Source organism: Paramormyrops kingsleyae, chromosome 14 (assembly GCF_048594095.1).
Source record: "Paramormyrops kingsleyae isolate MSU_618 chromosome 14, PKINGS_0.4, whole genome shotgun sequence".
In the NCBI taxonomy this organism is placed as follows: domain Eukaryota; kingdom Metazoa; phylum Chordata; class Actinopteri; order Osteoglossiformes; family Mormyridae; genus Paramormyrops; species Paramormyrops kingsleyae.
In genome coordinates, this window is record NC_132810.1 from 359258 (window position 1) to 375861 (window position 16604).

The following is a 16604-nucleotide window of genomic DNA, read 5'->3' on the forward strand; positions in this document are numbered from 1 at the left end:
GTATGATTGAACAAATTGTTTTATTATTATTATTTTTATTTTACTATTATACACGCATTACATTCTGAAGAACACCTTGTAAAATTAGACCATGTTTTAAAAATAAAAAAAAGAAAAATGCACACCCGTACAATTTAATTTCTTTGTTACATTATCCCTCATGCGGGAGAAAACCAGCAACCAGAGACTCTATGGACCCAGTTTCAGTTCCAGCCTGAAGCCACACATGATCCAGAGTAACCCATTGCCATTGCTATTGGCAGGGTGGAAACATACTTTCCGTGGTGAAACTGCACTAATACTGCGAGACAGCGTTTGCAGCTGTTTGCTGTGTCCCTTGTTCCTTTTGGGCAATGTGGACATTAGCTCCAGCATCACAGTAATGTGAATTAACACATTAACATCTACAGCTTTGGGAGCCACTGCCAAACCATTCGCTTCCCTTGTGAAAACACAAAGCCTGACCTAATGCAGTGTTCGGTGAGCGACCAGCAAACATTTTTTACTATATAAAGCTAGTTCACTGGTACTACGCGGTATTGCCAACAAACATTTCTGTTTAAAAGAAAAACATACAGAGCACAAAGTGTAATGACAGGATTGTTAATTGCACTTTTCTGATTGACTTAACTATCAAGTCTGTGGGGAAAAAAGAAAAATGTCTCTGGTTGTATTCAGTGTTTGAAAACACTGCACATACCCAAACTGTAATGCTATCGTAAAGTGACATTGATTTGTTAAGTATACATACTAACATTTTATGTAGTTTTTTTTGACGAGACTCCTTTTCTTTTCTTTTCTTTTCTTTACACAATCTCTGGCACAAGTTCCCTGGTATACAAAACAGACCAAATCCCTTATCCAGTAATGCGGGAATATTAGGGTTCATCAGTTACTCTGAATGCATTCCTAAGCTGAAGATGGCACAGCAGTTAGCCACGGGGAGGTATTCTGGGAAAGATAAGCCTCATTCTCTGCCTTAGATAAGTCATTCTTTACCTAAAAAGACTTCATATAGGGCCCTTTTTATATGTCCATCAATAATCACACAGGGGGTAGTGACTACCTATAAACTTCTCAAGATGTTTGACTTGATAGGAGAACAGTAGAACAGAACACGTTTATGACCATGATTTTGACCAAAACCCTTAAAACTGACTCTGACACTTTTATATGAAAGCATCTAGTAACATATACACATACAGTTGACATTGTCCTCTCCTACAGGGTAATTTGGAGATGACAGTTAGCTTAACCGCATGACTTTGGACTGCAGGAGGAACCCGGAGTACCCAGAGGAAAGCCCTTTGACACAGGAAGAACATGCAAACTCCACACATGAACACACACAGGTGATGTTTAAGCCCGATACCCTGGAGGCATGAGTCAGCCTTTCTGTTTTTTTTAGGTTTGTTGTAAAGATATAGCATTTAATTCTCTTGAGCACTGAAACTTAAACCTTGGAGGCTATTTGACATACAATAAATGTTGCAGAACCTAATATCAGAGGCAAAGGAAATCTCCCTCACCTCTTTGATAGTTCATGTAAGGTTCCTTCAACTTCCTTAACAAGAGCCACTTAAGAAGGGGACATCTTCCAAACTTCTCCGATAAGTGAGTGAAGTCAGTCAAGGGAATGACATCGTACCCAGCAATAAGGTTTCTTTTTTTCTTCCTCTTGGGGGTCAAACTTTCAACAAAAAAAGGGATTAATCTGATAAAGGCACAGTTTTTCTAATCGCACTGATGGGAGAGCACGGATTTTGAGGCAGGAGTCAGCGGTGGGTGAATTATTGTGAAGTGATGGACTACCCTGAAGAGGAGCAATCACAGAGATAGCTCTTGCATCTCCAAATTACCGGTGCTTTCTTGATTCATCAACAGCGGCCGCAGCCAGTCGGCGACGACTCCGCCGTACACAACAGAGCACTCAGAATTATTTGTGGAAATTAAATCTTGGTAGAAGAAGCAGGATCATCCGGGTTCGGCTGTCTCCCACTCACTAAAATTAAAGGACATTCATTTTCCGTGGCAACACCCCATGGAAACATTAAACATGTTGCTTTATTCAAAGTGAATGAAGTATTCACACTATTGGTGGTTTTATTCAAATACTATATTTAGCTTTATGTCTTAGGTGTGTAACAGAACAAGAACTTCTGTTGTGCTTCGAGGACAAAAATATGCAAAATGAATGCATGAAAAAGAGAAGCACATTTTTTTTACTGAGTCGATTTCATCCTTCACCACAGACTGCACCAATCTCAATAAGTTAAAAGTATTATAAACTAAAAATACAAATAAAGGACATACGGAAAAGGTAACACAAATTGTTTTATTCAGCTAAAAGCAAAAAAATAAAATAAAAACTAAAGATACAGAGATTCATGCATTTATCTATCATGGTCAGGGTCACAGAGGGAACTGGTGCATCTCCCAGGCCGCAGACACAAGGACAGCCTAAGCCCTGGATGGGACGCTGCCCCAGAATGCACTTGTTATTTTAATCTACATTTAGTATTTTAAATGAATTGAAATTCGGGTTTTATCTTCTCTCTCGTTGCTACTCCATTATGTTTTTTATCACTTCATTCTAATGCCAAGAACAATGACCGGAACGTTCCACAGATTTCTCGGATGGTGTTTTCTATGCCAGTACTGTTTTACCTGTAGGCTGGTGCTTGGCCTCTTTCATTTCAATAATACCTTTATAATGTTTCTCACGCTATGTATGGTCGCTGAGATGTCAAGCAAACTTTGAAATCTGTGGCAGTGCAAAGGTTTTTCGCATTCAGCGACGCTACATTTCAAGGCTAGCTAGATAAAATGACAAAATCCCAAAATCCCTCTAGATTCCATAAAATAACACCCGATTTTTTTCATTGATCATATATAATGAATAACTGGGACCTATATTACATGCTGTGTGCAGGTTTTGTAATAATTGAGTAAGTGAAACAATGAGCATGTTTTCCGTAACCTGCACTATGCCACGTCCTTAGTTTGATTTTTTTTTTTGTAAATCACACATTGTGTGTAACCCTAACCCTAACCCTAACTTTTTTTATTAAAACAAATGTGCAGTAGGCTTGAAATTATGCACATGCACAGGATAAGCCAATATGTTGCTTGTAAAACCTAAAATATTATTTTGTTTTTGACTTCATGGAGAATCTTGTTACAAAACACCTTTGGCATGGAAATCTTTGTTCTTGTACGGGATACATCTCAGGAACATCTCAGGAATCTCTACACTATTTTACCAGCATTGGAATAGAGCTGTCCAAATTTGTCAAAAACGTTGCAGGTTGTGAAGATGCTTTTGAATGGCTGAAAAAGAAATAAAATATTATATAGACAACAATAATTAAAACATTTCAATAACAAAAACGCTGAAATGACAGTCAACAATGCACTAAAATAAAACAAACCAATAATATAAAATAATCTTAGTTATATTAATTGTTCAGTGAGGACACCACTTGATTTCATACTAAACAAACATCAGGACAGTCAAACATACAGATACCAGCAGCTCTTTTTCTATAATATTTTTGAACTTGCTCTTCTATTCAATAAACATTAAAAAAGAAAACTAGAATAACCTGGACAAATGCTAAACTATTTCTTAACCTTAGAGAATTTTCAAAGGCATAGCAATTAGATGTGAGACTACAATTTGCTTGTTGGTGTTCAGCATCAGAAGAAATACTATTTAACTCACTGTCTCCACCTTAAACTCAGACCCTCCACCATTCCTGTTACCAGCTTCATGTTATACAGTATGCAGCAGGTAACTCACCGATAGCTATTGGGCTGAACCGTATTCTTCCATACTTACTGTATTTTGACAGTGTGTCAATGTGTCACTTTGTTGTGTTTATTGTGATTATTACATCTAATAATTTTATGGCAACAACCTGTTTTAATTAGGTGTGTTAACAGTGAAAATATTCCACTAATATTATTTCCCTGTAACAAAACTGTATAACATTATTATAAAAGCACATGAAGACTTATTTGCTGTGCAATTCTAAAATCTTGGTAATGACATACGATGGTCATTAGTGCCCCCTCTGTCAAATTTTACAAATTACATGCTGCTTGGCAATATAGTGTAATTTATCTTTTCATCAGCTAGATATATTTTAGTTGTCCTGTTTTGATATTTAAAAATCAGACGGTATCATTGCCTTGCTTTCAGAAGCTGAAATTTAATAATTGATTTTAAATGGCTGTATTACAAAATCCAGCTTCTCCAGATGACCTTCTGCAGCGCTGAGACTAAAAGCATATCCTTCAACGTTATCCTGCGCATCCACGACCCCCACCTTTGGCGCTAGCAGTGGACATGTAGCTACAGGATTTAAATAGGTCTCTTAATCACGGCTGTAATTCATTTTTTCAGGACCCAGTCAGCCCCTTAATGATAAATGCTAAAGCCACAACAGTAATCGTGACCTCCTTTTCAGCACCGCTGCAAAAAAAAAAGTCCAGATATTTTTAGTTGGACTGGATTTGGGTTTTATAACTGGCCTAGTTGCTGTGGAAACGAAAGAGCCTGTGGTTCTCCCTGAGCATGGGCTACAGTGTTATGACCCCTCTCATGAGGGTCCGAAACATAAACCTTTTCATAGCCGGTTAAATGGTTGTCAAACGGTTGGCCCGTACAACAAGCCAAAGACAATAGAAATAGCAACTCGGAACCCAGAAATTAAGCATGTTAGCGGTAGGGTTCTGGGTGGGAGATTTATTCCTTTATTTTTGCCCATACCTAAGAAAAACTGCAGTTGAGGAAGGACAAAGTAATGTCATTGACTGGGGCATTGACAGGCTCATCCTCAGAGGCTCTGTCAGTCAGCGTCCGCTGTGATGACAATCATCTTTCTGCCAATGCCACGGGACAGGTTTTTGCTGTCCTTGTAAACATCGCCCCCCACAATAACACAATCTACCACGTTAAACCGTGGCGCGGTCGACCCAGAGAAGCCGCACAAAAGCCAGAAGCGTGGTGTATCCAAAAATTTATGCCCCAGAATTTTTTTAAGCACCCTGTACTGTAAATGTCGGGCATGTAGCGATTGAATCTCGGGAAGGGAGTCACCGTGTAGGATTGTAGACATGATTGGAACTCGGGCTGTTCTGAGGCAGATCTCGCAAACCTTTCAAACAAAGAGCTGTCTATATATTTCGTGACGGTCACTGTGCGATGCTCGATCTGGCACCTTAAACGACTCGGAGTAACTTCATCCACCGCTGGCCGAGGACTGATAGGACTCGTCAGAATTAGGCACAACAGAATCGAGAGCTTCCCTCCGAGCGGGGGCTCCCTCCAATATCGCTTACAGAGCTGGGCACACATATTACAGCTGTGAAACAAGGGTTGCAGAGATATTCATCTTTCGTTGCAGGCAATTAAGGCGTAGGTCAAAAAAAGTCTGAAATGTCCTGTTGTTTAGTGCTATTGGTGCTGCTTCAGTGAAATCTGAGCTACACATTATTGCCCTCTAAGAAGGAAATGTGCAGGTGAATCCCATTGCAAAGAATGGACTATATTGTTATTTTGTTACTATAAATATAAAGAGTATATTTGATAGAGTCTATATGTATGGAGACTGGTTTAGACCATCTGCCTGAGGGACTATACTTTAGGTCTTATAGCTAATAATGAGCGCAGCTTTATGAATACAACATAACAGTCAGTAATGGTGCTTTATGGATGTGGGCAGGATGGTTTTCAGCACAAAGCATGACTGCTGTCTAAGACCCTCTTGGGTGTTACCAAGATGACCACAAGGTTCAAATACAGCCATAGGGCAAATTGTTCATACCGAAGAAGGTTATAATAGACACTGAGTCAAGCTAAGCCTGGTACAGCTCATTCAAAGAAACTCTCTTCATACTGCCAGCCAGTTCCATTAGATCTTTAACCAGAAACAGAAAGAACATGCGGCAGGCACATGAACGACGTGTCAGGGGTTCAAGACCCAGGAATAAAAGTTATTGCAAAGTCTGTTTGGGGTAAGAACTTATTTTGGACTTATGATAGGCATGTCACCTTTGTACCTCAGACGCCAACCAAGAACACGCCTCTTAGCATCCGTTACTAAGCAATAATGTTATATCTGTAGTATGAGTTTCCTTTTTTTGCCGTATTGTTCTATTGTTAGTGTGCAGGAAATCAAATACGTTAAAATAAAATAGCTACAACGTCTATTCTCTAAAGACATTTTTTTTCACGCAGATTTTCTAGCTCCAATCCTAGGGAACCCACAGACAGTCCATGTTTTTGCTCCCTCTCAGCTCTAAAAATGTGGACTGTCTTGGAGGGAGCAAAAATGTGTACCGACTGTGGATCCCTGAGGACCGGATTGAGAAATACTGGCTTAAACTGATCAGGGTTACAGGAGATCCTAGAGCCTGTTCCATGCAGTATATAATACAAGGCTGGGATACATCCTAAACGGGATGTCAGTCCATTGCAGGGCACACATGCAAACACACTTTCATATGCTGTGGGAAATTTACAAATGTCAATCAGCCGAACTGCCTTTGGCCTGTGGGAGGGAACAGCAGCAGCTAAAGGAAGCCTGTGAGATATGAAGAGAACATGCAAACTCCAGATGCAGAGCAGAGGTGGGATCTGAGCTCTGAGCCCTGGAGCTGTGAAGCAGAAGTGCTACTCTGCATCCTGACCAGCTCAGTTTAAAACATTAAATGCAGAATATCATCTGACTGAGAGCTAAACAGCAGATATATTAATAGCAGTGACCTTCTTAAGATGGAAAGGTTAAATCATTAGTCACTCTTTTAAATCATTAGAGCACAATCATGCCATTATACCAACTTCTAAAGTAAGAAAATCAATAAGCACGGTCTTTGAATCAGCGTTATGTGACCATATTATGATTCCATCATATCATTATAGCTCCAGCTCCTGATAAATCACTAGCCAGATTAAATCGGCATGCAATGTAATTGACGTTTTAAAAGATACATTATGTTTGTCCGCCAAATGCATCACCGCCGCCTTTCTCTTTTATAGGGTTTTATAAAATAAGCTATGACTTAAATAACCTGTCCTTTGTAGAACCTGCACCAAGTGTACGCAAACTATCGTGGCGTTAATCTACTGCAGCTTTTATCGGACGGGGTTTTGCACAGTAGAAGCGTGCAGCAAAATCTTAGCGCAGTAGCTACATGAGCTGCTTGCACATTCCAGTGCTAGAGAGATGCATTAGTATGATGGAACTCCACCGAGTCTGACTTACAATCTAGCAAACCATTTGTCATAATACAAACACAGAAAGTATGGATTTTTGGTCCGGGAGTCCACCATTTAATTTAGCATTTGTTTCCTCTCCCAAAACTTACAGAACTGAAGGGGAAAAAACGAAAACCGGGAAAGAAAAAAAGAGAAAAATATATATGATTGATTTATTTGCTGCTGTGTTCTGCGTGAGTTTTTTTTTTTTATAACCACAACTGAAACCAATTAGTGGGGGCGGCACTTGTAGTCCAGAATGCAGGTCAGCATCAAGTAATAAAAAAGTATTGACTTTTTTTTCTGACTGTAAGCAGCATGAAAGGGGTGCCGTGGCCTTGTCGTACATGAAAAGAGGTCCATTAATTTCACTTATTCCAAGAAGGGCCGGGCCAGGTGTTAATGCGTCCAATGTACTCCTCTCGTTCGGACACGCTGACACTGGCTGCGGCCCGGCCTAAAATGAGTTTACATTATTTTAGTCACTGGGAAAACCTGATGGTGTACTTTCTAATTCCTGTCGCCCTGATCCTGCCTCCCAACAGACCGTTGCTGGGGAAAGAGGAGAGACGTTTTTTTATAAGCGGCTAATTCTGGCTGCAGTGAGAGTGACCTCTGCTTTTATTCCCCTCTGAAGATCCAGCTCCAAGATACTGGAAAGGTCAAATTAATGAAGCTCGGGGCTGAACTACGTGTAACGGGCAACACTTACTTTCTCACTCTTAAAGCCATATAGTGGCAATGATATGATAATAAAAATGCACAATGACTCAGTGGAAAACACTGTCTCATCACACGTCCAAGGTTGCGGGTTCGAATCTTGCATCAGTGCTGTGTGTATGAGGTGTGCATGCTTTTCCCAGGTTGTCTGGGTCTCACCTAGGTGCTTTGGTCTACTCCAGCAGCCCAGAAACATCCGTCTTCTAAACCCACTTCTCCTAAGTGGGGTTGCGAGGGTCCCGAGCCGATTCTGGAAGCTACGGGTGCAAGGCAGGGAATAAACCTGGATGGGGCGCCAGCCCATTGCAGGGCACACTCACACACCATGCACTCACACATACACACCTATGGGCAATTCAGCAACTTCAATTCACTTTAGTATATTTTTGGAATGTGCCCTGCGATGGGTTGGCGGCCCACCCTGGGTTGTTTCCTGCCTTACACCCATGGACTCCGGGATAGGCTGTGGACCCCCCACGACCATGAATAGGATAAGTGGTTACAGAAGATGGATGGATGGATCGATCGATGGGTATTTTTGGACTGGGGGGGGGAAACCAGAGTACCTGAAGGAAAGCTCACAACAACATGGGGAGATCATGCAAACTCCACACACGTGGAGCCATGACAGAAACTTGAACCTTGGCCCCAAACACTAACTGCTGCACCACCATACTGATCCGTCCTGAAACACATGGTTAGGTAAACTGGTGTTCCGAAATTGCCCGTAGAGTATGAATGTGACTGATCTAGAATCCCACCCTGGGTGTTCTCCTGCTTTGTGCCCGATGTTGCCAAGGATACCCTCCAGCCCCCCCAGCGAGCCGGTACTCAAGAAACGGTTGGAAGATGGATGTAAAGTGATACTTTCTAACCCCAAGGATACTTTCTTCAGCTGTTCTATTATTGGTTACATTGTTGTTGGATACATTGTCTCTGGATAAATTGTCCACACTCTAAACCCAGCAAGTTATTTCATACGGCAAATGATATATATGACGTTATAAAAGTATTAAATGGAAAAAAAGATCAACTGGGGATGAAATGGGGAGAACAAGGCCTGTTAATTTATGATCTAAGTACACGTCTATTGACAAGTACCTAATATGATTAAAGGGTCCTAATTGATGTAATATTTTTAATTCAAACTCCCATGATGCCTGGACAATTAACTATTGTCAATAGCACCATAATATATACCATGAAATTGTAATGTTCCAGAAACTTTTCCCCTGGACACTCAAAATTAAATTGTATGTATTAAGCTACCGTGTGGCAGAAACTCATCACGATAAGAGAGTTAGTATTTATGGTATATGGTAATCAGACGAACGTTGAGACGGCAATGCATAATGATTTGGTGTTATTCAGATAGCTGATGAAATATGCATTTCTGAAATATGAGGTGCTTTTTATCATCCATTTGTTTTTCACAGAGGGAAGTCGCTTTATTCTGGACTGAAGAGAATTCGTGAGAACAGGCATCAAGCAAACATCCTGAAATTATTCTCTCAGCGGGAAGCAGCCTAAAACATGTTGTTTTTAAATATGATCTGCATTTTAATACGAAATCTACTTTGACAAAAGAAGAAAGCGTTTATTGTAATTCCATTCATATCCAATCTGAATATTACATGGTTATTCCATGAAGTGAGACACAGAATATGGAAACCACAGATTAAATGCAAAAAATGACATTTTCTTTGTTAGTTCTAATTTTCTGCATTAAAATACAATGAGGTTGAATAACAAAATATATCTCTTTTTTATACAGTAGGAATTCACAACCTGAAAATGTGTGTATTTCTGACACAAACAAATATGTTATATACACTTTTAAAATGCACATCAGTCGTACCAATTTAGAGAAAATTGAATGAAACTGAAAAATTTGATATATCAGCAGGAATAATTTCATGAATTTCTGTTAATATGTTACCAGTATAGCAGAGCCTGGTGGTGTTTGGTGAAAGCATGCAAAAGCGCAGTCGTGTGCCCTGTTACTCATCACCAGTTACCCTGGGTGCCAGTCTCTTCATATTACATTCTGAGCACAGAAAAGTGTCACTAAATCAATAAGCTGTGGACAGACACTAAATTTCAAACAACCCAAATCCAGTCACCCTACAGTAAACCAAACAGGCTTAATTTATGCGACTGTCACAAAGATGCCAGTTTTCCGTGTCCATACTACAGCAATTAGATGTAATATTGCATGCAGTAGTAATATAGGGTTAAATAAGAGTCTACATCATATGAATTGCTATAGGACACAATTAAATGGTGCACAGTTTCCTTTCAAATATTACACTGAAATAGACTGAAACATTTATTTACTTCCACTCTTCACTATTTCACCAGTTCAACATTTTTATGTATCATAATGATATTGGCTTAATGCATAACCAGTATCCACAGTTACCAGTTATTACCAGTTAATTCCTCATATACATATAGGTATCCTTATTATAAAAGATGTTTGTATTCATGGATGCGGCTGTTTATTTGTATGTATGCATGCATGTATATATGTATGTCCTGCCGCGGATTGGTGTCCCACCCAGAGTAATTCCTTTCTTTGCAGTTACTGTGACCCCACACTAAATAAGCGGTTATGGAAGATGGGATGGATGGATGGACATAGGTATTTATTTCTGCAGGCGAAATGTGCTCACGTGCTTGTGAAACTTAAAGTTTGTTTTATATATTTGTGCCAATAAAGCCCCTTTTAAAGCAGTACAATCTGCATTAATGACGCCCCGGAATTTAGGCTTACTTGAGGCTCCCTGCATGCTGGACATAAGGAAGTGCTGACATGATGGAAGCAAGTGCGGAATTAATTGATACATATGTAGCATAAAATGTGAGATGCTTGTCATAAGAATTGTTTATTATAGAGCAAATGAAGGATCTGGAGAATTTTATATCCCTATAAAATGGTTATAGTGAATTATCTTCAGCCTTTGGTCACTAATGTAGTGCAGTGTTGTAGGCCAGCGAGGGCTAGTGGGCCGAACATGGACTTCACACCACGTCTCGGAATCGCTGTCACCGTCCAGGTTTATTTTACTTATTTATTGCTTATTATACAAACCGTAAATACCATTCACATTAAAATACATCCCGTATGTCAAGCGCATCACCTAGATGATAATTAACAAGGAGACGGCATCGCTCCAGACGGTTTCTATTTGCCACTAACTATCCGCAACAGTAATGTAAAAAAACAGGAGGGAAGGAAGGATGGGAAATAAACTGCGATTGGGGGGGGGGGAGCAATTACTGAAGATACATTAAAAAGTGCGGAAGCAGGGCTGTTGTGAGCCCAGTCACTGATATGTTTAAAGATGTGATTGATGAAAGCCTAACCCTAACCCTAACCCTAATCCTAACGCGAGCAGAGGCCTAGCTGCAAAGCTGCAGCCCAGTCACTGAGATGTATCAGTTTAAAGACGTGACTGATGAAAGCCTAACCCTAACCCTAATCCTAACGCGAGAAGAGGCCTAGCTGCAAAGCTGCAGCCCAGTCACTGAGATGTATCAGTTTAAAGACGTGACTGATGAAAGCCTAACCCTAACCCTAACCCTAACGCGACCAGAGGCCTAGCTGCAAAGCTGCAGCCCAGTCACTGAGATGTATCAGTTTAAAGACGTGACTGATGAAAGCCTAACCCTAACCCTAACCCTAATCCTAATGCGAGAAGAGGCCTAGCTGCAAAGCTGCGGCCAGATTGCGTACTTCATTAGCCAATGTTATTAGCCTGCTGCTTCCGTTTGTTAGCAGCAATTGGTGATAACGCAAACATCGTAACGAGCGGCCGCAAGCTCAATGACGACCACAGCCCCGCCACTCCCCCCAAACCGGGTCACCGAGCTGCCATTACCTAACATGCTAATTACGGTAGACGAGGGGCCCGTTGTCACTCTGTCGGACTGGGTTAGCTTACATGTCTATGCTATAACATCAAAAGAAACAATACTTCAGGCAGCACAGAAATTATTTGATTAACGACTTTTATAACAATCCGTTTCATAATAAGTAGTATCATCAATACAATATTGATTGTTTCGGAATAAGAATGAAACTGATTCTATTTATTGGTACTATTTATTTGTACTATTTTAATATAAAGTGATTATCCTACAACTGTAGTCCTAAAAATAATAAAATAACCCCCAAATGACTATTTAAAATAATAATTAAAATAGGTCTTTTTTGAGAAATTAAATTAGTTTAAGGAATATTTCCTTGCTTGTCTTAACCAGCACAATAAAGATATTAGTACAAGCTCTTAGTACATGAATTTTAGGAAATAAGAACATAAGATCTTATGTAAATAATACATGTACAGGTGCTGACAAAAATGAGGGAGGAGAAAAAATAGGTTTAATTTAGTCAGAAATGCACTTGAAAATCACCATATCCGTCATTATCTTCCTGGGAGTCACTGCAAAAAACTGAGGGGCAACAGAGATTCATTAAAAGGCAGGTTTGCGCAATGCCTTGGGTGCGTGACTCTCATTGTTAAGCAGGGAAGGCAGGTAAAAGCAGGGCATTCATCACTGCACAGACAAATGACACTGGATTACTAGTTAGACAGTATAATGAGTACCATCTAATTTCCTCTTTAGAATCAATTTATGTTTCAAAGCCTGGGATGATCACCAAGGGACATCGCTTTCCCTGGGAGGAATTAAAAAGTCAAAAACCACTTTTTCATAAAACATAAAACTAGCAGGAGACAAATGTGTGGTGCAGAATTACTCTTTGGTTTTTGATAATGCTAAAAAGTGGCCATAAACTATGAAATATGACTATTCTCCTCCTGCACATATATAAGGCTATATAGCTTTGATTATCTGTGTCCATTACAAAAATGGACCAGAGAAATGTGCTGGTAATGGATTCTGTTATGTACTAAAAACACTGGAACCTAATCCAGGTTGAGACATTTTGTCTAAAAATCTTTCATTCATCTTTCATTCAGGTAACTAAGACTTTAAATGTACTTCTTGAAGCAAATAATTTAAAAATTCAAAAGTATATTTAGTAATGTATTACAGAAGTATCCTGTACTACATGAGGCAAATATCCAAACAGCTTTACATTCATTTTCATATAAACTTTACATACATTTTCATATGAAAAACTTTGTATGTAAATGATCCTAATATTGTTTCCATTTATGTTTTCCCTACTACTTGCAAAGACATTGACGTTGTCGCCCGACCGCAGTTTTCGGTAGTTCAGAGTCGGCCTCCTAGAATCCTTTGCGGTACCACATGTCTTTAGAAGCGCACAGAGACTACGGTGCACGTCCTCCAACCATTATCTTCAGCTACATGTGTCTGGCCTGAACTGGATAATAGTTCCAAAGAGACACGCAGGACTCTATTTGAAGTCAGAACCAAACTGACTTATGCCCAAATCAGTTAGACAATGAGCATGCCAAGGCTTCAGCTCCTCGTTTTACCTGGGGAGGGAGGGAATCAACGGATGTTCATGTGATGCTTCTGGCATGTAAACAGAGGACACGGCTGATCAACTTTTGCAAGTTGTCAGAAGCAAGATATATTTGGAATAACTTGACTTCCCCGGTTCTTACAGCTCAGATCAAACAGCTTTCCCTGAAAATCTCCTGCAAGTCAGTCTAACAGGTGAAACCGGTTAGACTTCCTGACACCAAAAGCAGAACCTCAAGGTAAATGTCAAAAGGTTGTGCTTCCACAATCAACACGTGCAAAATTTCAAATAATCCCATACAGGCCACAAAACTGAATTTGGGGGTACCTTAAAATAAGATCCTGCAAGCCTGAACCTGAAGTGTGAACAATTAAGCTACCAGGTCCCCTGCTGTTATCTAGTTATTTGTAGAGATTGAACAACACAGATTTACTCACAAAATCAACAGTTTAAATATGGAGTCATAGTTCTGCGGCTGAGTATAAAAAGTTACGGATTAAAAAAATGTATTCACCTATAGTCAATATCACCAATATCATGCATCATGGAATTTATAAGACAGCAAAAAAGCCACAAAATAAAAGAAAAGACTGTCATTCTAGTTCAACAATCCACATCGACAACTGCCCAGCTTTGTGGTAGGGGGGTCACACTCGGACAGAAAGTCGCTCTTTGTGAGTTTTATCAGTGAAGTATTGCAAAGTAGGGGGGTAATCCACTCCACATCACACATCCTGCCGCTTTAATCACCTGCAGGGAGTGTCGCTTTACAGCAGGTTAATGGCGCTGAGTGTGCCGGAATTACCCATGGCAACAGTAAGACTGGGAGAAGAAAAGACAGGAGAAGGAAAAAGAAACAAACGGTAACCTCCAAAAACTGTATACACTGGCAAAAATAGTTGACGAAAGTCCAGGTGACCTTTTTGTTGCAACTGTTGAGTAAACGAGTTATTTATAGAGGCTTGGCTATAAAGATGCACTTTTACACCTCAAATCTAACTACCTGTCATTACTTCCTTCATTACCTATTATGACATCATAATGATTACATCCCTAGATAGCCAGGCTATATTTGTACACTACAGTACTGTAGCTTATAACTGATAGCTTTCCTATTTGGTCTATTCATCTTATGCACTGATTATTATAATGTTTTCTCACCCGTTTCAGGCATTTTTATGACACATGGAAGTATGATAAATCTAACAAATGTGTCATTCTGATTTAAGTCTTTCAACACAATGGCTTTTATACCAAGGATGATCGTTGGACAAAAGCCTCTCTTGTCGGCAGTGCAATTACCCCCAAAAGTCAAAAAGCCAAGTCCCATGTATATTCAGGTCAGTAATGATCCTTTGTGAGGCATATTCCTGCACATCAATTATGCTAATCATAACCACGGTCGTTAAGCCGGATGCTCATTACTGTCAGCGTGCAGGTGACAGAGGCTTCAATCACTAACGTTTGGAACAGTGCGCTGAGCTCACCATGGTTTCCAAAGGTGGGTTTGGGTACATTACACCTGCAGAGTATGTTCCTCATCCAACCCCTTGGGCAGGACATGGATCAGCTTTGTGTAGCCTGAGGTATCCAACTGCTGCATTAAATTACTGCAAAATCCTAAAGTAGCGCAAATAAAATACACCCCCATATTCTTATAAACCACGTAACCCTGCATAGCGTATGGCTGCAGCATACAACTGGAGGTAATTTATTTATTTCCATTCCGACTGAACATTTCCAGGCAATTTCACTGGCTGCAGTGGGAGCTGTCCGCTCTCATCGGACTCTGACCTATGAAAGGCCTTCAACAAAGACGCAGTCAGTTATCTAATGTGTGAAGTCGAGGAGGACTTTCTTTCGTTTATTCATTGTTTTTTCCTTGTACAATGTTCCTTCATCTAATTTTTTGCACGTTTGCCTCCTTAGTGTATCGGTTCTTTATGGTTAAGAAAAAAAGTGATGAAAAATGACAGTAATTTTTAGTAATGTCCAACATGCTTCATTACACTGCAGTTTCATGTGACCGATACACTAAAACTAAGATGAAAATTTTACTTTCATTTTTTGCATAACAAGGATTAATTACTAACCAGGTATAATATTTCAGTTGTGCTGCAGTTAGCAGTGGTGATGTACCTTTTTTCCTCGCAGTTTTTCCTGGTTTTCTTCTCTGAAATATACGGTGCCGTACGCCAGCCTTTCGAAAGAGGACGTTGTGTGAATTGACCTCTCGTACTTCTTGTTTTTGTGCGCATGGGAAAAAGGCTGAAATCTGGAAAGGGGAAAGACATGAAATTTGAATTTTATAATAATCATTCTAATTTCAGACAATGATAAAGGCACAATCAAAGCAAATTTGTTGAGACGACAATATTTTAAAGTGCAGAAAAGCCTGACACAAAATGCATTAATATCAATAAACTTTTTTTGCAGCCATGAACGTTATGATACAAGGCCAATAAACATTGTGACACTGGATTTTTATTTAGTCTTTAAACAGTTAACCAGTTGCTGAAGTAATATAATAATATAATAAGTGCTTTAAGGTGTTTTAAAAGAAAACCATCTGAAGAGTTATACAGCCTACATGTGAATAAAATACACACAAATGAGATCAAATGAAAATGTACTGTAACTGAACCAAGTGAATTGAATTAAGAATAATGTATTCTAGCATCTATATCTAGCACCTCTCAGTTCAGTACGGAAAAGTGCAGAAAGAGTTTCCACAAAACAGCAGAAAATATTGATAATTTCCCATTAAAAATCTTCTATTAATCCAACTCTCCCGTTACTCTGAGAATAGGAGCATTCCTTAATGTTACTACTCTCACTAAGCCGCATTACAACCCTTTGATTCTAGCTAATGCTACCTGAATGACTAAATGCCGTCTTGGACAAATATTCCTAAATGTGCAGACATCTGTAAGTTTGAGATTCACACCCTGCAAGAACATGCAAGGCTTCTTAGGCTGGGACCCCCTCCCCCCCCCCCACTTCGCTGTTCGTGTGCATTGTGTTGCTGGGCACACGATCAGTGTAAATAGCTGTTACTTAGGAAAAATGCCAGATGTTAATTACAGTGAGGTTGATTTTGTAAATTGCACCCAAGACACGTTGCAGGAAGGAAGATTTATCCTGCGTGGTACAAGA

At 39.7% G+C, this 16604-nt stretch overlaps 1 protein-coding gene across 3 annotated transcripts in view; it reads right to left on the reverse strand.

Moving 5' to 3' along the window:
* Positions 1-2360: 2360 nt before the first annotated feature.
* spata17 (spermatogenesis associated 17) overlaps positions 2361-16604 on the reverse strand; it is a 34259-nt gene continuing 20015 nt past the window's right edge. For all 3 annotated transcript variants that reach the window (XM_023834308.2, XM_023834307.2, XM_023834309.2), the window contains 2 exons: positions 15588-15723; positions 2361-3330 (listed from right to left, as the gene is read on the reverse strand). In XM_023834308.2, coding sequence (XP_023690076.2) covers positions 3250-3330; positions 15588-15723 — 217 coding nt within the window. In that variant the 3' untranslated portion in view covers positions 2361-3249. The remainder of the gene's footprint in view (positions 3331-15587; positions 15724-16604) is intronic.